The 26,274-nt window shown below is 39.0% G+C and overlaps 1 protein-coding gene across 5 annotated transcripts in view; it reads left to right on the top strand.

Annotated features, from left to right (window-relative positions):
* The window catches only part of LOC123676217, a 29,335-nt gene extending 4,432 nt beyond the window's left edge, over positions 1-24,903 (top strand). Inside the window, exons 3-6 of one of the 5 annotated variants that reach the window (XR_006746880.1) lie at positions 7,311-7,621; positions 9,454-9,774; positions 10,731-11,135; positions 24,572-24,903. Coding sequence is in view for 3 of the 5 variants with exons in the window: in XM_045611991.1 (XP_045467947.1) it covers positions 18,389-19,451; positions 24,572-24,609 (1,101 nt within the window). In the remaining 2 variants the exon portion in view is untranslated. Of the gene's footprint in view, positions 1-7,310; positions 7,622-9,453; positions 9,775-10,730; positions 11,136-17,393; positions 19,452-24,571 lie in introns of those variants that run through there. The other 4 variants (XR_006746881.1, XM_045612000.1, XM_045611991.1 and 1 more) reach the window with 4 other exon arrangements.
* The last annotated feature ends 1,371 nt before the right edge of the window (positions 24,904-26,274 follow it).

Raw genomic sequence — 26,274 nt, 5'->3', positions numbered from 1 at the left:
GTCTCGCTAAAATGACAATTAGTATATTTACATTTTCTCTTATGCTTATCATCGTCAAATAATTGAGATTTTTTATATTCATCTAAGAAAATATTCTTGCATTTTCATCTAAAACTATTGTGTTTTATATCATCATTAAATAGACCAAGTATAAAGACATGGGTGAATTCTTGTTCGGAACATTCCATCATCTTCTGAATTGGATCGGAAGTAATACTCTTATCCTTTCTACCTTCATTCCTTATAGGTATTACTTCTGAAATATCATCTTCAACATCGAAGAGCACAACCGGAAACGTTAAGGTAGCAACTCTCAAACAATTGTTTCTTGGTCTATTTGATTCTTATTGTAAATCATCGTTTTCATTTCGAGAAAACGATTTGAGTGCCGAAACCCGGGAATCTTTAGATTCTAAATTATCATCTTATCGAATTTATATTCATTAATTATTAATTTGATTTAATCCCCTGAAATATAACCTGAATTATTTATTATCGGTTTGTTCTCTATTAACTTCATTCAAAATAAATCGAAGTAGAATAATTCGAGCTGATATCGGATACATCATCACCATACGAGGTACGTTCATAAATATTTCTGCGGGTAATATAAATTTTTGATTTTGAAAATTTTATTTACAAATCTCCAAATATGACACCTTTTGATAAAATAAGATGTTATTCAAATGACACGATTGTTAAAAGAGAAAGTTTTTTGCCTTTTCAACAACTATTCAATCAACTTCATCAGGTGAAAAAACTCTCGAATGATGAATTTTACGCGGCCAATTCCCAGCAAGCTGTGACTGTTTTTTCATTTTGCTCTTCTTCGTCTACTGATTTACCCCTTAGGATTGCTCTTCCATCTTTCGATGGACATATCGAACTATGACCCCAATTCATCTCCTTATTCGACGCACTTGTAGATAAAAATAGTTCGCTTCAGGATATTTAGAAATTTCATTTTCTCAGGTCATTAGTCACTGGTGAAGCTGCTGCTGTTATTGCTGGTCTGGAGCTAACTGCCCCTAATTACCGTCATTCCTACCAAGCCCTGCAAGATCGGTATCAGAATCATCGACGTTTAGCTCATATGTATCTTAAGCCATCAAGTTCGGCTCGACGTTCTACACCACCTCAGGCATCATCTCCCCACCAACCCGCCTTTGCTGCGACTCCAGGTATCTGTATGTTCTGCCAGGTTGAGCATTCCATTCGACAATGTCGAAAGTTTAAGGCCTTATCTACTGCTCAACGTCGATCACATGTTGTTGACCAAAACTTGTGTCGAAATTGCTTGTCGGCGTATCATTCCACTGCTAAGTGTGGATCTTCTCAGTCTTGCCACACTTGAGGTATGCGTCAACATACAATATTGCACCTTCATCGGCCACGTGTCAAGCGGAACCTTTCGTTACAACCTTCAACATCCTCATCACCTTCAGTTTCTTCTGCAGTTCGTGTTGAATCACTGCACGTGCACACTCCTCCGCATCTTCTTCTTCGTAATCGTCACGAGTTACAGTTTTGCATCAATCACCAAAACGCCGTTCTCACCGATCATCCAGGTCCTTTGAAGAACAGTCCGTATGACTTTTGCGGAAACCATCATCTCGCCATCTGATCTCTTCTTCTAGCCTCCTTTACTTTACACCATCTCCACGATCTATTTCAACTCGGAATGGCGAAACCGGTTATCTAATGCCTACTGCTTGGATGGCCGGAATTGACGAGCTACCACTTGGCGGATTACATGTTTAATCGTCCTCGTGATATTAAACTGTTGCTTGGTTCAAACATGCTTCTCACGTTGATACCACCAGAAGTCCAACATCTGAGCTTCCTGATATATTAGGTTGGGTCCTTTTTGGACCATTCGCTCGTCATTGTCGAACCTCCAAACACGTTTCCTTCTCGCCTGATACTGTCGATACCTGTACTCGTCGCCCTTAACGTAGCTCCTTGATCGCCAAATCCAGTATCCGTAAAAGTTATTCGTCTCCAACTTCATCTGCCTCTATCTCGCCGCCGCCATATGATCGTTCCTTGTCCAACATCTGAGTTCCCTGGAGCTATACCCACCGCATTAGATTGGGTCCTATTTGGACCATTCGCCCGTCATTGTCGAACCTCCAAACACGTCTCCTTCTCGCTTGATACTGTCGATACCAGTACTCGTCGCCCTTAACGTAGCTCCTTGATCGCCAAATCCAGTATCCGTAGAAGTTATTCGTCTCCAACTTCATCTGCCTCTATCTCGCCGCCGCCATATGATCGTTCCTTGTCCAACATCTGAGCTCCCTAGAGCTATACCCACCGCATTAGGTTGGGTCCTATTTGGACCATTCGCTCGTCATTGTCGAACCTCCAAACACGTCTCCTTCTCGCTTGATACTGTCGATACCAGTACTCGTCGCCCTTAACGTAGCTCCTTGATCGCCAAATCCAGTATCCGTAGAAGTTATTCGTCTCCAACTTCATCTGCCTCTATCTCGCCGCCGCCATATGATCGTTCCTTGTCCAACATCTGAGCTCCCTAGAGCTATACCCACCGCATTAGGTTGGGTCCTATTTGGACCATTCGCCCGTCATTGTCGAACCTCCAAACACGTTTCCTTCTCGCCTGATACTGTCGATACCTGTACTCGTCGCCCTTAACGTAGCTCCTTGATCGCCAAATCCAGTATCCGTAGAAGTTATTCGTCTCCAACTTCATCTGCCTCTATCTCGCCGCCGCCATATGATCGTTCCTTGTCCAACATCTGAGCTCCCTGGAGCTATACCCACCGCATTAGGTTGGGTCCTATTTGGACCATTCGCTCGTCATTGTCGAACCTCCAAACACGTCTCCTTCTCGCTTGATACTGTCGATACCAGTACTCGTCGCCCTTAACGTAGCTCCTTGATCGCCAAATCCAGTATCCGTAGAAGTTATTCGTCTCCAACTTAATCTGCCTCTATCTCGCCGCCGCCATATGATCGTTCCTTGTCCAACATCTGAGCTCCCTAGAGCTATACCCACCGCATTAGGTTGGGTCCTATTTGGACCATTCGCCCGTCATTGTCGAACCTCCAAACACGTCTCCTTCTCGCCTGATACTGTCGATACCTGTACTCGTCGCCCTTAACGTAGCTCCTTGATCGCCAAATCCAGTATCCGTAAAAGTTATTCGTCTCCAACTTCATCTGCCTCTATCTCGCCGCCGCCATATGATCGTTCCTTGTCCAACATCTGAGCTCCCTAGAGCTATACCCACCGCATTAGGTTGGGTCCTATTTGGACCATTCGCCCGTCATTGTCGAACCTCCAAACACGTCTCCTTCTCGCTTGATACTGTCGATACCAGTACTCGTCGCCCTTAACGTAGCTCCTTGATCGCCAAATCCAGTATCCGTAGAAGTTATTCGTCTCCAACTTCATCTGCCTCTATCTCGCCGCCGCCATATGATCGTTCCTTGTCCAACATCTGAGCTCCCTAGAGCTATACCCACCGCATTAGGTTGGGTCCTATTTGGACCATTCGCCCGTCATTGTCGAACCTCCAAACACGTCTCCTTCTCGCTTGATACTGTCGATACCAGTACTCGTCGCCCTTAACGTAGCTCCTTGATCGCCAAATCCAGTATCCGTAGAAGTTATTCGTCTCCAACTCCATCTGCCTCTATCTCGCCGCCGCCATATGATCGTTCCTTGTCCAACATCTGAGCTCCCTGGAGCTATACCCACCGCATTAGGTTGGGTCCTATTTGGACCATTCGCCCGTCATTGTCGAACCTCCAAACACGTCTCCTTCTCGCTTGATACTGTCGATACCAGTACTCGTCGCCCTTAACGTAGCTCCTTGATCGCCAAATCCAGTATCCGTAGAAGTTATTCGTCTCCAACTTCATCTGCCTCTATCTCGCCGCCGCCATATGATCGTTCCTTGTCCAACATCTGAGCTCCCTAGAGCTATACCCACCGCATTAGGTTGGGTCCTATTTGGACCATTCGCCCGTCATTGTCGAACCTCCAAACACGTCTCCTTCTCGCTTGATACTGTCGATACCAGTACTCGTCGCCCTTAACGTAGCTCCTTGATCGCCAAATCCAGTATCCGTAGAAGTTATTCGTCTCCAACTTCATCTGCCTCTATCTCGCCGCCGCCATATGATCGTTCCTTGTCCAACATCTGAGCTCCCTAGAGCTATACCCACCGCATTAGGTTGGGTCCTATTTGGACCATTCGCCCGTCATTGTCGAACCTCCAAACACGTCTCCTTCTCGCTTGATACTGTCGATACCAGTACTCGTCGCCCTTAACGTAGCTCCTTGATCGCCAAATCCAGTATCCGTAGAAGTTATTCGTCTCCAACTTCATCTGCCTCTATCTCGCCGCCGCCATATGATCGTTCCTTGTCCAACATCTGAGCTCCCTAGAGCTATACCCACCGCATCAGGTTGGGTCCTATTTGGACCATTCGCCCGTCATTGTCGAACCTCCAAACACGTCTCCTTCTCGCTTGATACTGTCGATACCTGTACTCGTCGCCCTTAACGTAGCTCCTTGATCGCCAAATCCAGTATCCGTAGAAGTTATTCGTCTCCAACTTCATCTGCCTCTATCTCGCCGCCGCCATATGATCGTTCCTTGTCCAACATCTGAGCTCCCTAGAGCTATACCCACCGCATTAGGTTGGGTCCTATTTGGACCATTCGCCCGTCATTGTCGAACCTCCAAACACGTCTCCTTCTCGCTTGATACTGTCGATACCAGTACTCGTCGCCCTTAACGTAGCTCCTTGATCGCCAAATCCAGTATCCGTAGAAGTTATTCGTCTCCAACTCCATCTGCCTCTATCTCGCCGCCGCCATATGATCGTTCCTTGTCCAACATCTGAGCTCCCTGGAGCTATACCCACCGCATTAGGTTGGGTCCTATTTGGACCATTCGCCCGTCATTGTCGAACCTCCAAACACGTCTCCTTCTCGCCTGATACTGTCGATACCTGTACTCGTCGCCCTTAACGTAGCTCCTTGATCGCCAAATCCAGTATCCGTAAAAGTTATTCGTCTCCAACTTCATCTGCCTCTATCTCGCCGCCGCCATATGATCGTTCCTTGTCCAACATCTGAGCTCCCTAGAGCTATACCCACCGCATTAGGTTGGGTCCTATTTGGACCATTCGCCCGTCATTGTCGAACCTCCAAACACGTCTCCTTCTCGCTTGATACTGTCGATACCAGTACTCGTCGCCCTTAACGTAGCTCCTTGATCGCCAAATCCAGTATCCGTAGAAGTTATTCGTCTCCAACTTCATCTGCCTCTATCTCGCCGCCGCCATATGATCGTTCCTTGTCCAACATCTGAGCTCCCTAGAGCTATACCCACCGCATTAGTTTGGGTCCTATTTGGACCATTCGCCCGTCATTGTCGAACCTCCAAACACGTTTCCTTCTCGCCTGATACTGTCGATACCTGTACTCGTCGCCCTTAACGTAGCTCCTTGATCGCCAAATCCAGTATCCGTAGAAGTTATTCGTCTCCAACTTCATCTGCCTCTATCTCGCCGCCGCCATCTGATCGTTCCTTGTCCAAAATCTGAGCTCCCTGGAGCTATATCCACAGGTTGGTTCCTATTTGGACCATTCACTCGTCATTGTCGAACCTCCAAACACGTCTCCTTCTCGCTTGATACTGTCGATACCAGTACTCTAACTAAGCAGTGCAAAATGTAGTTCGTGACCAGTACTCGTCGCCCTTAACGTAGCTCCTTGATCGCCAAATCTATTATCCGCAGAAGTCCTTTGTCTCCAACTCCATCTGCCTCTATCTCGCCGCAGCCATCTGATCGTTCCTTGTCCAAAATCTGAGCTCCCTGGAGCTATATCCACCGCATTAGGTTGGGTCCTATTTGGACCATTCGCCCGTCATTGTCGAACCTCCAAACACGTCTCCTTCTCGCTTGATACTGTCGATACCAGTACTCTAACTCAGCAGTGCAAAATTTAGTGCGATACTAGTACTTGTCGCCTTTAACGTAGGTCCTTGATCGCCAAATCCAATATCCGCAGAAGTCCTTCGTCTCCAACTTCATCTGCCTCTATCTCGCCGCCGCCATCTGATCGTTCCTTGTCCAATGACTTATGTCAGATGTCATCTGAACCATAGTATGCATCCAACCATCACCTTCATTGTTACTTTTCATATTCTCGAGAGCAATCATGAAATATCGCTCCTGATCGACCTACTTTTGACGTCCGAAAATCTTGGAGTATTGTTTGATATGGCATCTCGTCAGTTCATTCGTCTCGAGCATTGTCTTCAACTTCGACAATATTTATGTGATGCTTATCATGCCTTCATGCGAGATTACCTTGAAAATGGCCATATGGAGCTCGTCGATGGATTGTCTGACAGTTGTCACTATGAACCATACTTCATTCCTCATCATCCTGTTCATCGTCCCGATGATCTCCCTTCGAAAATAAGGGTAGTTTCAAACGCATCTTGTGCATCATCTAATGACAGATCACTTAGCTACCATCTTTCGACAGGCTCATAGTTATAAAGTGGTATTTCGACGCTACTCTTACGCTTCATCTGTATCGTTTCGTCTTCACTGCCGATATTAGACAAATGTATCGCCAAATTCTAGTACGTCATGAAGAACGAGACTTTCAATGGATAGTTTGTCGCTTTTCTGGGCAAGATCCTCTTCAATACTATCTTCGTAACAGTGTCACCTATGGAGTATCATCAGCTCCCTACTTAGCCTTTCGTACCCTACAATTAGCTCTTGACGTGGGTACAAATTATCCATTTGCTAAAAATGTCTTATTGGAGGAAGTTTATGTTGATGATATTCTAACCGGTAGTTCTTCTGAAACAGACGCAGTTAATTTGCGACAGCAAATGGCTGGCGGTTTTGAGTTACGCAAATGGGCTACTAATTATCCACCTCTGTTGGTAGGAATTCCTCCCGACCATGTCGTGAACTCTTTTCTATTGATCCCCTTTAGTTGGATAGGGATCCTGGTTTGAAAATCTGCTTCATGCCGGCTCTCTAGCGACTCATTCCTATCCGTCGTCAATATTGGAACTGAACGGACGCGTAGTGCCTAATCGTCTGCGTAAATGCAATAAATGATTTTCCTTCAAGCCTCGACCTATAATTCAACCAATGGGTAACATTCCACCTGAGCGCTTGTCCTCATCTGCTGCCTTCATGACCACTGGGGTTGATTACACAGGTCCGTTTCACTTTACTAGCGCTCGGTTATGGGACGCTGTAAGCAAAACCTACTAAGTGGTGTTCATTTGTTTCAGCACCAACGCTGCGCACTTGGCATCTGAACTCTCTACCCCCGCATTTGTTGCTGAGTATCGTCGTTTCGTAGCACGCCGAGTTCATCCATCTGTAATTTTCTCAGATAACGGCAGTAATTTCATCGGAGCTAACAATTATCTTCGGGATTTAGGACGTTTATTGTCGGTTCCTCAACATCAACAGTCCCTGTCTGATGTTGCTTCTGCTTCCGGGATTGATTGGCGTTTCATCCCGCCTTCTAGTCCGCTGTTCGGTGACCTCTGGGAAGTAACTGTAAAAGCTACGAAACATCATCTGCTTCGGGAAATCGGTGAGCAACAACTTACTTACTTATGAGGAGTTGCTCACTGTCTCTACCCAGGTATAAGCTATCCTCAATTCTCGTCCTTTGTATTTTTCATCTTCTGAACCATCTGATCTGGAGGCTATTACTCCCGGCCACTTCTTAATATTTCGCCCTCTTACTTCTCCTGATGTCGGTGTCACGTTGGCAACTCGTTCAGCGAATCCAACAAGACTTCTGGAAGCGTTAGCGTCAGGAATAATTACGCACCTTACAACAGCGACACAACTGGCTACTACCCTCTACTCCTATTAACATAGGTACAGTTCTAACAACCAGGGAACGCGATGCAGGGTATTGATGTGAGTGGATGAACTCACATCAATACCCTGCATCGCGTTCCCTGGTTGTTAGGCGAGGAGTATCCAGATTGTTTCTCCAGCCATTTTTAATAGCTTAAGACTGAAGAGTCGATGTGTGTTCAAAATTGATATAATTATGTATTTTGATATAATAATTTATTTTCGCGATTGCTTGGATCAAAACAAGAAACACAAATAGAACTAAATTCGAAATATGAATATTCTGTCAATGACATTTCCAATACCAAATCTGCAAATCAAAATATTACTGAAGGAGCCATTACCAAACTTAATTTCGATTTTCCGCTACAGCGCGGGATGTCAATAATTCCTGAATGAACTATCGATTAGCTTCGCCAAAGTTGAAATAAACGGGCATTATTTTGAACATCTGCTGGAATCGTCTGTAGTGTATGTTATTTAAAATTTCTAATTTTTCTACTACTCAAATGTGGACATATCTCTAACAGTGGCCTATTAGACGTTTATTGAGATCTAATCATAATTTTGAGCTGAAAATTTACACATTGGGGTTTGAGACAATGATCTTTCTGTCTGAAATATTACAGATTACTACTTGCTTATTTCGAATGGCACACCCAGTATATTATTGCATCATTAGATAGCATTTTTGATGACAATTTCAGCAATATGCCATACCTTGGGTAAAAACTCAACAGTTCATGAGTTAATCGGATCCTTATGAAAAAAATGAGGGCGATGAGGACTCATATTTTTATGAATTTTTCAGTAGAAAAAGCTTTTTTCGAAAAATTTTTTTTTATGTTCTGCAAATACCTAATATTATAAGACTGCTTGTGGTTTGGACCAAAAATGTACGGGTTGTTTATCAGAAGATCATGAACTTGTACAACTCAAATTCATCTAAACTCAAGATTTTCAAATTAGAACCTATATTTTTCATTATTTCAGTCGATTCTACGTACAAAAATAGTGAGAGTTATTTGAACTTTTATTCACTTTTTTTCATGAAAAGAGTTCTATTCTATTATTAAATTTTGAACCAACCTGTATTTTCATACTCGCGGGGGAGAAATATTTTACTGTTACCACTTCAGGACCGCGATAATCGTCTGTCGTTTCGTCTGAATAGCTATAAGAGTGTATTTTGACATATCCAAAAGGCACCTTTCCTAAAATACTTTGTGGGTAAATTGATTCGAGAATTTACCCGCTTGAAGATCAGCATTATTTTTCATATACTCAATCAAATAGTTTCTTTGACCATCAGTCATTTGATTTCATATTCAAATTTGCTGGGACATGTTTGAATATATTTGTGAAGATTTTTCTTCCACCACCAGACATACACAACATCTATGACCTAACAAGGATTTGAACTCGGTACCTTCGGCACCACAGTCGACTGTTAATCCACTGCGCTACCGTGGTAGTCGCACAATTTTATCATACATTGGATTAACTTATTGCTGTTGTTGTTGACTTTTTCATTCAGTAGCCCTATTGTGCTTGCAGAATGATCTTGTTGTCCTTGATGCAATGCACACTGAACGGACGAGGACGTGGCAACTTCTACTAATATTTTAATGATCCAATGCACACAGAGGCGGCGTGGCACTGTTTTCCAACATCCCGCTCTTGCTTCCAGTCGCTCGTGGTGTAAAGGAAGATATACGTCCGTTGTACGAGACTTATTGCGTAGTCAATTCAACATTCAATTTTGTGAGGAAAGAATTGAAGAAGAATTCTTATACAATTATACTAGTTCAGATTACTGTAATAACAGTGCCTAGAATTAAGCCTTTCAGAAAATCGCTTGAAAATGTGATGTTAAAGGTAAGTTGTTTTTTTTTACTTACCATTTATACATAATGCTTATCCTGATATGGAATCGGGGCACATTCTAATATATACGTAGTTAGGTACTCCCTGATAGTCTTTGCATTTGAGTTGATCATTGGTGGTTATCACGAAGAATTCCATTTGGGCTTTGTGAATGTACCATTACATTATTATTAGGCAGTATGCAAAACAAACATTCCTTGAGAAAGTATATGAACTTTGTCGATTGGGTATGTGTTTAGAATTGCAAATTTTGTAGCCATCATACAAAAATGATTATTGGATAGATTTTTTCCCTTCGGCAATCTGATATTAAAAATTCTTCTCTTAGTATTAAATTCTCTACGAAAAAAAGGTTTCATTATGTTTTCTTCAAGGCAAACGCTTCATTAGCTGTGAAATAAAACTGAATCGGCCTGGTATCTCCTGGTATGGGAGTAGGTTGAGGTAATCAAGTTTTCCGGACTACAAAGCTTTACCAAAATTACTATTCGTTAATAATTGGCCATTACTATTCCGCCCGTACTCGTCCACTTCAACTACCACAATCATAAGTAAAACAATAAAAAAGCTTTTATAATCAAAGTGGCAGAACCTGATCGTGGTGAAGCTTTACCTTCTATATTGCCGATGCAATTATGTATATTATTCCACAATGAATGAAAATAATCTGCAATTTGCATCCATTTCTCTGTTGTCACTATCAGCATATACTAAGGTTGCCATAGGTTCTCCTATATCACCTTTGCAGTATGATGTACTTCAATTATGACTGTAGAATGCCCTTTTTAGAATTAGTACGAACGCGCTTCGAATAAATATCCAATTGCAAAGTATCTGAAATAAAAAGTTAAGATAATGAACTGTGTTCACATTTGTTGTTTGTCATTGAATCAAAATTATTTATATGTCATGGCTTCATGTCCATTAATTTATTTTTCTTGTTTCAGCGACAGAGTGCGGTGGACAAATGTGAGAGGAAGTTATACGAAGTACCAAACTAATTAAAAATGCCCTCTGGATTGGAGCAAAAAAGGATAAACTATATTACTCAACAAGTGACCTTCAGTTTTTTACTGAAATAACGACAAAGTAAAGGCAACGTTGTTGCTGAAGGAAAGCCAACACAGGAGGAAGCAAGACAGAGTGAGGACGAAAGTCAAGATGGGAATATGAATGAGAAGTTTGATGAAACTGAATCTTCCAAGCAAGATACCAACAATCCTTTTCCTGATGACATAGCAACTACACCAACTAGACCAATGTCTCCTTCATCACCGAAACGAAACAAAGATACTAGTTTCAGATAAAATAATCGTCAAATGCAACATAAGCTGTTGTAAACGGTTCCGTCTGTAAGTACTTTGAGATGGAATTTTGATTGATGGATTGCTAGACCGAAGACAAACGCTATTAGTCGGCTCGATTTCAATATGGCATTTGCAGAGTGTTTTGCCGAATATGAAGGCAATGGATGATAGGAAGAAGATGCGCTTTAAAATAGGAATATTTGAGTTAGCAGATGAAATAATGTATCACCCTCTTTTTGTTCGCAAAGCATCAGGTTCCTCAATAACTTCTCAATCAATGGCTTTTCCATGAATACTTTATCAAATGATTCCCCTATGGCTTCTTCGACACGAGATTCTTCCACGAAGGGTACCAACGCCGCTGGCAGGATCATTACTTCAGCGTGCAGAAACAAATAAAACAAATTTCAATATTTGAAGTAGCCTGACGCTTCTTCTACAATCGGGATCACTTCATTATAATTGAAGTCGAAATATTTCTTGGATACGTTTACTGTCTTTTGAAGTTTTGAATAAATTTATTACAGAATAATTAGTTCAGTTATTCACCCCTTAAAGTTATCATTAGCCTCTTTTCAGAACATATTGGTTTCCTTCAATTCGTTGATCTCTTCTCAAGGCCGTCTTTTACAAAAGCCTATACATTATACAATTACGAGACATCGTGCTGAAAACAGTTCTGGATATCTGTTTCTCCAGTTATATTGAAAATCCGTTCCTTCTTTATACCTTGTAAAATGAAATCGCGCGAGATATATCTCAGATTCGCACAGATTTCATGGTTCATATCTTGGTACACGGAGCTCTCCTGTAACTTATTTATCTATTATCTGTCAGATTTGTGATATAGAAAACTGTTTCGGCACCCAACATTTTTCAATGCAATTATCACTAAACGATATTTATGGAAATATTCCATTAATTTCAATAACATTTCAGTGAATTAGAAAAAAATGTATAATACTGAACAATATCAATGCATAATACATAACGTCGAATGTTTCACATTTCCTATGTTTTACATTTCCTAAAACCAACATCGTCTATTTTTTGCATATTAGCCAAGTAGACCAAATCCAACATAACTTCATCAGAGTTTGAAAAATCTCCTAGTTTTACCTTGCCGTTTTTGCTAGGTACTGACTGACCGAAATTTCTCGTCACTACTCCTCCCTCTTCTATGTGGAATAGCCCACATCACGTCCGTGTCCCGTCCTTGGCACGTTCTCGGTTACATCCGTTCAGTGTGCATTTCGTCTAAGAATGGCATGAATTTTTCTATGAAAGAGAAATCGACCATAACTGGCCTATAATTTTATATATTTCCTATATATTTTTTCGTTATAAATAGGGACAACCTTTCCTACCTTCAGAGCCTTTTTTTAATGGAAGGAAATCCACCTTATGGACACCCAACAAATCTCGACAAATGTAAAACACCTGTTGCTACCTGCTGGGTAGTTTGAGGTTCTCCTGAAGAGTCGTTCGGAAGCCTCCTCCCTTCGAACTCAATCTTCCACGAGGAGACGCCTCTTGACCCTGTTCTTGCTACCTTTGCGAATATACACCACAAACGCAAACCCTAAGTCCTCACAGTATAGGATCAGCCTCAGTTTGTCCAGGGAAGTTATAAGGTTTTTTAGAGGGAGTTTTTCGTTATCCTTGTATCCTAAGATTCGAGGTCATTAAAGTCATAGTAACTCCTCGAATAGTGCACTGAGAATTACACTTAAGGTCCTGAACTGGCGCCCGCGGAAACATAAGTAGCCCCTTGTGATGTATACGAACGATATACATTAATAGAATGTGACTTTTATTTGTTTAGAATGTGAAATACACTTTCTGTTCTTATCATGAATATGGTATAATATATGCTTTTTTTGATGTTCATTTGATTCAGTATGTATCTGGTCGTTAAGAAATAAAGATATATAAAATAGTGTGTTGGTTTAATATATCGAGAACATTACAGTGGCGACGAGGATAACGTCATCGATAGTTTACAAGTTACTGAAATTTTCTTTACGGTAGTAGTTGAAATGGCAGCCATAGGTCATTTACGGGAGTTCAATGTTAGTGTTTCTGACTGGACAATCTACAAAGTGCAGTTAACGAACTACTTCGCAGCAAACAACATAACCGATCCCGCAATAAAAAGGGCAATATTTCTAAACTGTTGCAGCGAAAGCAGTTTTCAGCTTTTGAACAGTTTGTGTATCCCGGATACTCCACAAGATAAAGACTTCAATAATTTACTGAAGTACTTCGATACATACTTCGCTCCGGCGAAATTAGTTTTTCCAGAAAGACAGAAATTCTATAATTGTTCTAAAGCCAAAGAAGAATCTGTTCAAGAATGGGCTGCTCGTGTTAGACAACTGGCTTCCAGATGCAATTTCAAAACGGCCGAATTATCCACCATTTTGAGAGATAAATTCATAATGGGGTTTGAAAAGGGGCCTATAATGGACAGGCTATTCGAAGAAGACGAAACAAAACTCACTTTTGAAATGGCAATTGAAGTAGCATGCAGAAAAGAGGCTACATGCAAGACTGAAGTGGCTTTTGGAAATGTGAAGAAAGAGGAGATGGAGATGTACTATTCGAAGACGAAACTTGGACCTGAATTTCCTGAGAAGAAATCGAAGCATGGTTATGAAAGAAAACTTTTCGAGAAGAAACGGACAACGGAATGTGATGTGTGCGGTAAAGTTCACTATGGTTTGTGCAGGTATCGAAATTTTATTTGCAATCTATGTGGAAATAAAGGTCATTTGGCGAAAAAGTGTTCAAAAGTAAATTCAGCTAAAAATCATTTTTTGAATTTGGAGGATAATACAACGGAATCACATGATCAGTCAATGAATTTTGACATTGATAACGACCTAGAAAATCAACTTTTTCATTTGAATACCTCAAATGTAGACCCCATTTTTGTTGATGTATTTGTTAATAATGTTCCTGTGAAATTTGAGTTAGATACCGGTGCCGGTGCGTCTGTAATTTCTGAGAGGTTCAAAGCGGATTTTTTTTCAAGCTTACCATTGCTTTCATGTACAGAAATATTTCAAACTTATGATGGCAAGAAAATTCATCCCTTGGGAAAAATCGATGTTTGTATTGGATACAGAGGTGGGTTGGAAAATTTGTTTTTGTATGTCGTAGAAAATGGGGGACCACCCCTATTAGGTCGAGATTTTCTCAACAAATTTTCTTTAGGCATAAATAAGATGGAAGTTTCAGATAACCGGATGTATATCGAAAATTTTCATAGGGAATTTCCAAATGTTTTCACGAATAAATTGGGATTATTTAATAAAGGAAAAATTCATTTGAAACTTAAAGAGGGTTCTATACCGAAATTTTTTAAGCCTAGACCAATAGCTTTTGCTCTGAAAGAAAAAGTGGAAAAGGAGATAGATAGATTGGTTGAAGAAAATATACTAACACCTGTTGATTATAGCGATTATGCTACTCCCATTGTGCCTGTGTTGAAAAGTAATGGGTCAGTTAGAATATGTGGAGACTATAGTGTAACTTTAAATCCAAATTTGGAAATTGATAAATTTCCTTTGCCCAGAATAGAAGAACTGTTCACTAAATTGCAGGGTGGTACTATTTTTACCAAAATAGATTTGTCTAGTGCATTTCAGCAGGTCGAATTAGATGATGAAAGTAAAAAACTCACCACCATCAGTACTCATAGGGGTTTGTTTTTTTATAATAGGTTACCGTTTGGCATTCATTCTGGTCCTTCGAAATTTCAAAAAATTATGGAAAAAGTGCTGGTGGGTTTTGAAGATGTGACATGTTTTCAAGACGATATATTAATTTCGAGTAAAGATATTAAAGAACACATCGATAAAGTTCGAAGTGTTCTCCATAAGATGTCCGAATGTGGTTTAACAGTTGAGAAAAGTAAGTGTGATTTTTTTAAACCTAGTGTCGCCTATGTTGGATATATTATAGATAAAAACGGTTTGCATAAGAGTAAAGAGAAAATTGATGCCATTCTGAAGGTGCCATATCCTCAAAATGTGACGCAATTGAAGTCCTTTTTAGGAATGGTCAATTATTATAACCGTTTTATACCAAATGCTTCATCATTACTCAAACCACTTTATAAATTGTTACAGAAAAATAGTTCATGGAAGTTTGATACTGCTTGTGTACATAGTTTTGAGACTGTCAAAAGAGTTCTTGGTTCAGAAACCATTTTAGTTCATTTTAATAGTCAACAAACTGTTCATTTATTTGTTGACGCTTCTCAATATGGTTTAGGTGCAGTCATAATGCATATTATTGAAGGTAGTTTTAGACCGATAGCATACGCTTCTAGGACTCTATCACAAAGTGAGTTGAAATATTCACAGATTGAAAAGGAAGCTGCTGCAATAATTTTTGGTGTAAAAAAATTTATTCAGTACCTTTATTGTAAAAAATTCATATTACATACTGACCACAAACCTTTGGTAACAATTTTTGGCCCCAAAAAAGGAATACCAGTTTATGCAGCAAATCGACTTCAGCGCTGGGCTCTTATATTATCAAATTTTCAATATGAAATTGAATTCACGAAGTCCAAAGAAAATTTAGCTGATTGCTTCTCTCGATTGCCAATTAAAGATGATGAAAATGGTGATAAAAGTAACACATTATTAATAAGTTTCATCCAAAACAATGGGGAAATACCCATCGACTTCAATTTAATATCGAAGCACACATTAGATGATGCGCTTTTACGTAAAGTAATTTTTTTTACAAAGAACGGTTGGCCGAATAAAATAACATCGGATTTAAAAAAATTTTATGTCAATAGAAACTATTTGAACATTGTAAACGATTGTTTAATGCACGGTAATAGAGTGGTAGTCCCAGAAAAATTACAAGGAATGGTATTAAAAGTCTTGCATAAGTCCCATATGGGGATGGTAAAAACAAAAGGTATTGCACGTTCGTATGTTTGGTGGCCGGAATTGAATAATGATATACAAGTTTCGGTAAAGTCGTGTGAGGCATGTTTAAAATATAGAAATGCCCCACCAAAGGCATCCCTTGAGGTATGGAAATGTCCAAACGGCCCATGGGAACGTGTCCATGTCGATTATTTGGGTCCATTTCAGGGTAAAAACATATTTGTTCTTGTGGATTCATATTCAAAATGGGTCGAGTCATTTATAGTAGGACATCCAAGCAGTCTCATCACAATTAAACTTCTTAGAAGCATATTTGCGAGATTTGGTTTTCCTTTAACATTAGTATCAGATAATGCAACCTATTTTTCTTCACGGGAGTTTACAGAATACTTAAATCGAAATGGAGTTAAATTGAAACAAGGACCTCCGTATCATCCTGCTACTAATGGACAGGCTGAAAACTCAGTTAAAAATATTAAGTTGTCACTATTAAAAGCTCTAGAAGGTAAAATGGGAGACAGCAATTTAAGTTCATTTTTAGAAAATTTTCTGTTCGATTATAGATGTTTTCCGCATTGTACCACTGGTAAATCCCCTGCTGAACTTTTGTTCGGAAGAAAATTGCGGCATTCACTTGATTTACTGTTACCTCCCACTAATGTAAATAAGAAGGTGGATGCCGAAATTTGCAAAAATATTGAACAAAAGCAAAGTTTACAAAAAAAATATTATAAGGGCACTAGAATTAGGAAATACGGTATAAATGAAATAGTTCTCGCAAGAGATTTTCGTGGTCTTAAATCAAAATGGATCAAGGGAATAATTAAGGAGAAGATTGGACCGCGAACTTATTTAATTTACATACCAGAACTGAACAAATATTGGCACCGGCATCTGAATCAAATATTAGATTTTAGCAATATCTCTATGGGAGATATCTCAGAAAATATAAAAGTAAATGTTTCAGAGAAAGATAGTATATCTAGTATAGAGGATTTAAGATTGGATGAGTTTTTTAAATCTCCTGATTTAAAAGAAAGGGAAGAGGTTAATGATGTTAAATCTAAGAGAATTAGGAGAAAACCAGATAGATTTTGCTTTTGAGCTTAAATTTTGATTATAATATATAACTTTTTGGGTTTTCTAGGATTTCGCTGTGTCGAAAATTTTAAGGGGAAGATATGTGATGTATACGAACGATATACATTAATAGAATGTGACTTTTATTTGTTTAGAATGTGAAATACACTTTCTGTTCTTATCATGAATATGGTATAATATATGCTTTTTTTGATGTTCATTTGATTCAGTATGTATCTGGTCGTTAAGAAATAAAGATATATAAAATAGTGTGTTGGTTTAATATATCGAGAACATTACACCCCTATTCTACCACGTACTCACAGCCAAATGTTGGCATCTTCTTGCTTCCTTCTCGGCCTCTTGTGTCTCTTTCTAGATCTGTCAATAATTTCCACCCACCTTTATGTCTTCTGTCTGGCCGGTTCTGCGCCCCTATCTCACCTTTTGTCGACCCAGCCGGCCGGCTAGCTGCTCTGTTTCTCTTCTCGTGTTGTTCGTTCTGCTTGAGCCTGTCGCTTGAAAGGGCCAAGATTAGAGGATGTTCTTAGGAGTGGACGAGGTATAAGCAGGAATGTTTTGTTTTGGGGGAACATTGAATTATTTAGGTATGGGGAATGTTGCAGGCTAGAATTAGCCACGCCACACGTTTTGGTCAGTCTTAGTTTCAATGTCTACTTTACAGCAGGCAGTTACTACAAGCCCTCCCACCACGAGAAGGTGCTGACCTCGGAAGAGTACCTTTTTCACCACCAGTTAACGTCTCGGTCCCGGATAGCCTATTGATAACTTATGCAAACGGATCCCATTTTGTGGCCTCCTAGGTCAACAGATTTGAATTCATTAAATTTTTTCTTCTGGGGTTGCATAAAGGAGAATGTGTATTTCAAAACCGAATAAAACTGAAATTAAACTCAAGAATTAATGCTCTAGTTGAAAAACTAAATGCCACCGGATGCGCAAGACTAATGATCTAAACTTTTTGAAAATATGACATGCTTGAATTGAAGCTAGTGGCAAGCAATTCCAACATTTTATTTGACAATAATGACACATTGATAATATTCTCCGAATAAAAGTCTAGAGATGAAAATCCCAGAATGAGCTCCCTCTTCTTTAAAATGTCAATATCTTTTTTCCTCATCGTTTCAAGCAGAAAATGAAAAAGAAGATAAGCATAACATGCCGAGTTAGTCTGATGAAATTCTTTTATAGCAGAAACGATCAGAGTTCGATGGCGAAATTTGAAAAAATTAAAATGTTGGAACCATTCATTTTTTCTGATCATGAGCTGAAACAGACATGGCGCCACGCAATATAACGACTGTGGAAACAGTTTGCAAAAAGTGTTTGAAGGAAGTAAAAAATAGTGTTACATGCTGCATTTGTCTGAATACGTATCATTCGAGCTGTATATTAAAAATTGACGGCATTTATGTGGAAAAAGGAAAAGTGTTTTGCTGTAATGACATAACCTCAAAAAAATGTGACTGTGCTAAGAAGGATAAAGAAATTCAAGAACTGAAGACACGCTTGTTGAAATTAAACGAAATTTCTTTTGAAAATTCTATCAGCCAACAAAGTATTATAGATGAAGATAGAGAGACATTATGCGAGTATAAAGGTGACGAAAATTCTGGGGAGGAACCAGCAGTTCCATCACATAATACAGAGGTGGAAAACCTTGAAATAGAATACCTAAATAGACTTCTGCTGGAAAAATCTAATATGATTGACGAATTACGCGACAAAATAGATTTCCTAAAAAAATATATTTCACTTCAAGAAAAGATTGAAGGGAAACAATCTACAATGTTGACATCTGTTGGTGAAATTCCGAAGTTTCGACATAACTTCACATTACCGACTTGCGATCGTGGAAGCGTTCAGAAGATTCCAGATGATAAGATAAATGAAAAAGAAACAGCTGACCGCTCGAGTGAACGACCTGTCGTAAACAAAACAAAAGAGGTAAACAAACATGACTTACATAAACCAAACCAAATGAAAAACCGGAATAATTCTGCATCTCCTAAAATAAAAGAAGTACGAGGTACAAGACCAAAAACAAACATCGAAAAAGGGGTTTTCTCGGGTGTTCAACAAAAAGTTTGGTTACACGTAGGAAAAGTCGAGCTTAGTACTACCGCTGAGATGATCAGGGATCATTTGGGTCAACTATTCTCGGGACGATCCTTCATTATTGAAGAACAAAAATTGAGAGAAGGAGCATCTAGCAAATCTTTCAAGATAGGTGGTGATTTGGATTTGAAAGACGCGTTGTATGACGGAAACAACTGGCCAATAGGGGTTACCATTCGAAGATTCACTTTTTTTCGACGAATCGAAGCTGGCACCAAAGAAAGTAAGTGATGTAGAATTCAATAATATTGCTAACATTAACGTCCAATCTCTAGCTAACAAAATTGATGAATACTTTATGAGAGATCAAAAAATTAATATCGCATTTATTACGGAACATTGGCTTTCACAAGAAATAATATCAAAAATAAAAATAGGAAACTACAACGTTGTTAGCGCCTTTTGTCGAGCATCATCTCGACATGGTGGGACGGCAATAATTGCGAAAGATGATATAACATGTAAAGAAGTAAAATATGTTAAAGAACTGTCAATTGAACGTGAAATTGAAATGACTGCAGTAAGATTCACAAAATTAAAAATGGTAACAATTTGTGTATATAGGCCTCCCAATGGGAATTTCCGAACGTTTTTTTCCAGACTGACTGAGGCATTGGGGAATTGTTTGGATATGTATGACAACGACGGGATAATCGTTGCGGGTGATTTTAACATTGACCTCAGTAAATCGAGTAACGAGAAAACCGAGTTGATTGAGATGTTCCAGATGTTTAACTTGAAATATGTTTTCAAAGATCCTTCCCGAATAAGTAAATCATCCAGTTCATGTATAGATAACATGTTCATAAACATGTCTAACAGTGGAATTGAGGCCACCACCTACGAACCGTATTTGTCGGACCATAGGGCCCAGATTTTGTCACTTCCCACTAATAAAATAAATTGTGAATCCCAAGAACGTCCTAAATTCATCAAACAAATTGATAAGAAAAATACTGAGAAATTTTTGGAACACCTTAAAACAAAAAACTGGAAAATTATATACAAAAACAATGCAGAAGCACAATTCACAAGTTTTCATGAGGGACTTCTTTCGATTTTTGACTCATCATTTCCTGACAAAAAAGTAAAGTTTAAAAATAAAAAAGCATATAAATGCACAAAAAAATTGAGGGACTTACAAAATAAAGTCGATGCAGCAAGAGCAATCGCTTACGTATCCAAAGATGAATGTAGTGCAAAACTGTATGAGACAATGAAATATATATTCAAGAAAGAAATAAAAGAATCAGTCAAAACAAAAAATACAAGAAAGATCGCTCATGCTGTTGACAAGCGCCGGGCAATGTGGGACTTAATTAGGGAGGAGACTGGCAGTAAGAAGAAATTTGAATTGACTAACGGTGTGGATAGTGATGCTCTGAACCACTATTTCTCCACAATTGGACAGAGAATCCAGGACGCCATAAAATCATCACTGGGGGCACCGGCTAAGCTGTTAGGTAAATTACAGATCAACTCCAAATCATCAATGTACATCTATCCCGTTACCGAAGAAGAAATTATGAACGTAACAAATTCTCTAAAGAATAAAAAGAGCAAGGATGTTTATGGTATGTCCGTATCATTGTTGAAAATGATGGTTCCTCACATAAAAGAGACGTTATGCAAGATCTTCAACGACTGCATTGAGCAGGGAGTTTTTCCATATGAACTTAAGCTTGCCATCATAACACCTATATTGAAGAAAGGAGATCCACAGTGTTTTGAGAACTACAGACCTATATCAATCTTACCGGTCATATCTAAATTATTTGAATCAATCTTGAAGAATCGATTGATGGATTTTTTCAAAAAAAAAAATAATTTTCTTCATCAATGCCAACATGGATTTAGAAAACAAAGGTCAACAATAACGGCGATGATTGACGTTCTGGAAACTATTCTTGATGCATACAACAACGAAGAGGAAGTAGAATTATCCTGTATATACTTGAGTAAGGCCTTCGATAGTGTTCCGCACGAAATGCTTTTACAGAAGCTCCAATTCTATGGTGTGAGAGGAAAAGCAAATGAAATATTTGCATCATATCTAGCAAGCAGAAATCAGAAGGTCAGATGGCACAGTGTTTCTTCCGATATCAGAGAGAACAGAACAGGGGTTCCTCATGGTTCAATATTGGGGCCTATTCTGTTCATAATATATACAAACGACCTACACGTGAACGTGGAGTGCGACAGAATTTGCAGTTATGCTGATGACACGGCAGTCCTCAATAAATCGAAGGATTCCTTACATTCAAAAAAGGAAAATGCCTTAAATGACGCTCACCTATGGTTCTCTGCAAATGGTCCCAAAGTGAACATTGAGAAGACCCAAAATTTGTTTTTTACTACCAAGAAGCAAACTGACGAATCCCTGTCATATCTGGGAGTCACCATCCACTCCTCACTTGGCTGGAGAAAACACATAGAAGAATTGTGTGGTAGGCTGTCAACAGCGATATTCTTGATAAAAAGAATAAAACAGATCTCTAATATAGAAACAGCCAAGCAAGCATATTATTCAGCTTTTCACTGCCAGATGTTGTACGGGATCATAATATGGGGACAGAGTGGCTTTATAGAAAAAGTAAGAGAGCTATTCGAATCCTTTACGGAATGAAACTCACTGATAGCTGTCGGGATATTTTCAAACAAGAAAAAATACTAACCGTGGTATCATCATTCATTCTGGCCTGTGTGAAATATATTCATCGAAATCCAAATAAATTTACATCGAATTCAGAGAATCACAGTTACAACACCCGTCAAAAACATAAGCTTACTCTGCCATATAATAGAATGAAGAAGACACAGCAAGGTCCAAACTATATATGTATAAAATTATACAATAAACTACCCGATAATCTCAAACAGCTGAACGAGAGAAATTTCCACAAACATGTCAAGGAACTACTCCTAGAGAGGACAATATAGAGCCTCAATGAATTTTTAAATTGTCGTTGATTCGTGGTGTTCTAATTTATTAAATTGTGAATGTACATATATTAGCATTTAAGAAAATTTGTTTTTTTGACGAACCGTGTAAATTTATTGACGGTGAACATTTATTATGTACACACTGGATTATGTATCATTTTTATGTACATGTATAAATAAATTATTATTAAAAAAAAATTATTGTTTGTAATTTTCGATCGAAAGAAAAATAACAATACACCAACATTTGTAGCTGAGGCACTCAGAACAATGACTAACTGCAGTTGTATCCAAAATTAATCCGATAATTTCATTTGTCCACCCCCAGAAACAAAAAATCGGCCATTCGAAATTACGCGAAGTGTGAAGCTGCCATGCCTAAATGCGAATTTTGGGCTCAACATTTCAGGATCTTTTGTCCATCGTAGGTCCACGTTTATCCACCCAATAATTTCATGTGTCCACACCCAGAATTAAAAACAATCGACCATTCGAAATTACACGAAGTGTGAAGTTGGCACCCCCAAATGCGAATTTTGAGGTCAAAATTTCAGGATCCTTTGTCAATCGTAGGTCCACGTTTGTGGACTCTCGAATGGTGCCTAGACAAATGAAAAATAGTGTGCACAAACGTGGACCTACGATGGACAAACCATCCTGAAATTTTGATCCCAAAATTCGCATTTGGGGGTACCAGCTTCTCACAGCTATGTTATTCTTTCCATTTTTGTCACTTCAAAGTATATACTTTGAAGTGACAATGTGAAGTGACAATGCGCATATGCGCATGATCATTTATAGTATTTCAATTTCATGCGTCTTTTAGGAAGAACCGCATGGGTGAGTGCAGGTTGAGGATCCTGCGCAGCACCTTCAGCGGTTGGAGAAACTCGTGTTTTCCTTCTCCTAGAATGTTGATATTGTGAAAGCGTAGCATTTTGTTCGACATACGCCCGTCTCTTTAGCACTGTCATCGATATCCCGCTTGCTGCCATGTCCAGCGCCGGATCCAGACACCACCTGACGAGCCTCAGGCAGCGGCTCTACATTTCTACTTCTCAAATTCACCATCATTCATTTGTTCCCCCTTATTTTGGAGGAGGCGGCCTTTGATCGCTTTTTACGATCCGCAGAGCTACGGTGGAAGAATTCTTGAGCTGCTTTGCACACGGCTTCGTCCGTTATCCTGTGCAGTGACCTTTTGACAGATTTCAGCTTCCCGGGTCCGGGTCCTGAAATCCGCGGTGGGAAGGAGTCGATGATAGGTGAATCCCTGAGGATTTCCTACCCACTATCCTATTATTACCTGGTAATTATTCATCGAGTAATAATGCCAACCTATTTGTTTTATTCGGCATAGACTGAACATTTATTTGTAAAATTTTCAACCCATTATTTATTTTCTCCGTTGATTGATGTATCAGTTCCTTTGCTTTGTCTTCTGGTGCTGGTAAAAATTATGAACACTGCATCCTCTCGGCCAATTCGACTCTTGTTTAATTTTATCGAACTGATCATATGAAATGAGTACGTATAAATTTCAGGATAGCGAGATTTAAGAGTCTCACATTTCACATTAGTGAAATTCTAAAAAGTCCTTGAGGTCAGCTAGAGTAGTAGTGGGCTTTAGATTTGTAACATGTAGAGCCTTGGATTTAACGATTCCCTCAGCAGTAGTTAATCCAGCGAAATTCCCTACAATAAGGGGGTTTCGTGCACTTCTTTGACGATATTTGCATGATAACTGCGAGCTCGTCTGTTTATTCAGTATCAGAAACAATAATAATGGGAGCATCATTTACAGCAAGCGGTGTCAACTTCTTCGGAAGCGAAATACTTCCACTAGATTGTACTGCATTTAGTTTTTAGTCCGGTTTGTTTATTTTTTTATTGGAATTGTTCATAATTTCATATTTTTCAATAATATTCTTCTTTAGTATTGAAATCTTTTATTTCCGCAATGATGAATTTTCAATTGATATCATATTTTCGATTTCGAGTTCAGAAATAATCCTTAGTAGCATATTTTGTTGTGAAAATTCCGAATTATGAATTTGACCATGACACAGGAACAATGTCGTCGCAGACGTTATCTATTACCACTGAAGAAATTTCGAATTCCCGATCATAACACTTTGCAACTTTGTTACCACAATATTTATGGTAGACCTTAGGGACCAAATTACATTTTAACGGAATTTTGGCCATTGTTCGATAACAAAAAGCACACTTGAATGAATAAATCCCCAGAGCATCACTCTCACCTTCCTTACTTGTTGCAGCCATATTGCTAGACCTCGGTAGTTGAAGCCGTATCTCTCGATAAAAAGCCAATTATTTTAATCTGAGTTTATTTTAACATTTTTAATAATTATGAAGTAATTGTTGTACTATTTTCAGGAGACCAGAAACCAATAAATGTGATATATTGTCTATAGAAGGACATCATTTAAGGAAACAAGTTAAAATGTTGAAGAAGAATCTAGAACAAGTATCATTAGAGTCAGCTGGATTGCAGGCTGCTATAACAGATTGGAGAAGTCAAATTGAAGAACAACAAGAAGAATTGAAGAAAACTGTTAGCTCTTGGCAGAATAAGGATAAAAAGAATAATATTGTAACAAATTAATGTATTATATTGAGAGCTAGGTTTTATTTTAATCTTGGTTTTATGAAGGCCTTTATGTACTCGACACAAATCCATTATACACTAATTAAAAAATACAAATATATATTTACTTTCAGTTACGAATTGTAACATAACTCGCAATACGTTCATTAATGAGTGGTAGGATTTCAATTACATCACCGCATGTCGTTATGGCTCATAGTTTCTGGACTACAGGACGATTTTGAAAATTGATATTTTTCTGTTGAACTCTTATAACTCTGTAACTTGCACATCATGTTCTCCCTCGATCTTTAGGACACTTTTTTTACTATTTCATATTTGAATGAGGGTTTTTTTAGGTAGCGGTTTCAGTGTCGGACACATAAAAAAAATCAATTGGAACTAATGAATGATGCTATTTTAGAAGTTGTCGTTTCTGATGTTTCAATTGTTTATCATATAGTCCGGGAGCCAGTAACAGATATACATGACCAATTTCCTCTCAAACGGTTATTAGTAGAAATACATCAGATAATAGTAATTGAAAAGCTTCGTGAACGTCAGCTACGACTCGGCTGGGCGGGGAGAGCGGTAGCAGCCTCCCACGCATGAAGAAAAAGAAAACATTCAGTCAGCTGGCTGTATCTTGGTTGAAAAACCGTCAGCTGATGCGCTTAAATGGGCAATAGATGCATTCGCTTAACTTAATAACTATCAAATTATCAGCTGACGGGTTTTCCATCAAGATACAGCCGGCTGACATATATTATTATCCATAGTTGCATATAAGCTATCATCTTTTTGTTTGAGAGTAAATAATTGAAAATATAATTTTTCTTCATGTTCGAGGCACCAGCTGATGTATTATAAACTATGCTATAGCCAGCTGATTGTTTTTTTTGTCGAGATATTGGATTAGCTGCAATTTGAAAATTTTTCAGTTGGGAGGAAATGACTGAATGTTTTTTTCTTTGTGCGTGGGAGGCTGCCATCGCTTTCCCCCCCAGCCGAGTTGCAGCTGACGTTCACGAGACTTAATAATACTATTCTCTGATGCATCCCACCAATCTCTCGGGAAGAGATAATTAACCAAATTTGCACTTGGATCCCAGACTAACATACTCCCAAGTTATTAAACGAATATGAGCAACCTATGATTTATTTCCTTCAACGCTGAGGCGGTCATAGAGATTTACATCCAAAAATTATCACTTAATCAATTCAATTCAGAATCATCATTGTTAGTCATTGTCTTGTGCTCTTGAGATTTATGTTTATACAGGGTGAGTCTAGTGAGGAGCAATTCGAGCTGTTCATCTCGAGTTTCTCGATTTACTTTTGAGTTTATTCGAGTAAACTCGGAAGAAACCATACTATTCGCGAAATTGTCAATCCCCTTTCGTTGTCGTTGCTGCCCGAGCTGTGGCTGTCTCGAGTCGTGCCCGATCCCTCGACTTAAATCGAATCAAGCCATCGTATCGTATGGTGTTGT

This window comes from Harmonia axyridis, chromosome 1 (genome assembly GCF_914767665.1).
Source record: "Harmonia axyridis chromosome 1, icHarAxyr1.1, whole genome shotgun sequence".
Taxonomy (NCBI): Eukaryota; Metazoa; Arthropoda; class Insecta; order Coleoptera; family Coccinellidae; genus Harmonia; species Harmonia axyridis.
This window is presented reverse-complemented; position numbering and strand designations above follow the sequence as displayed.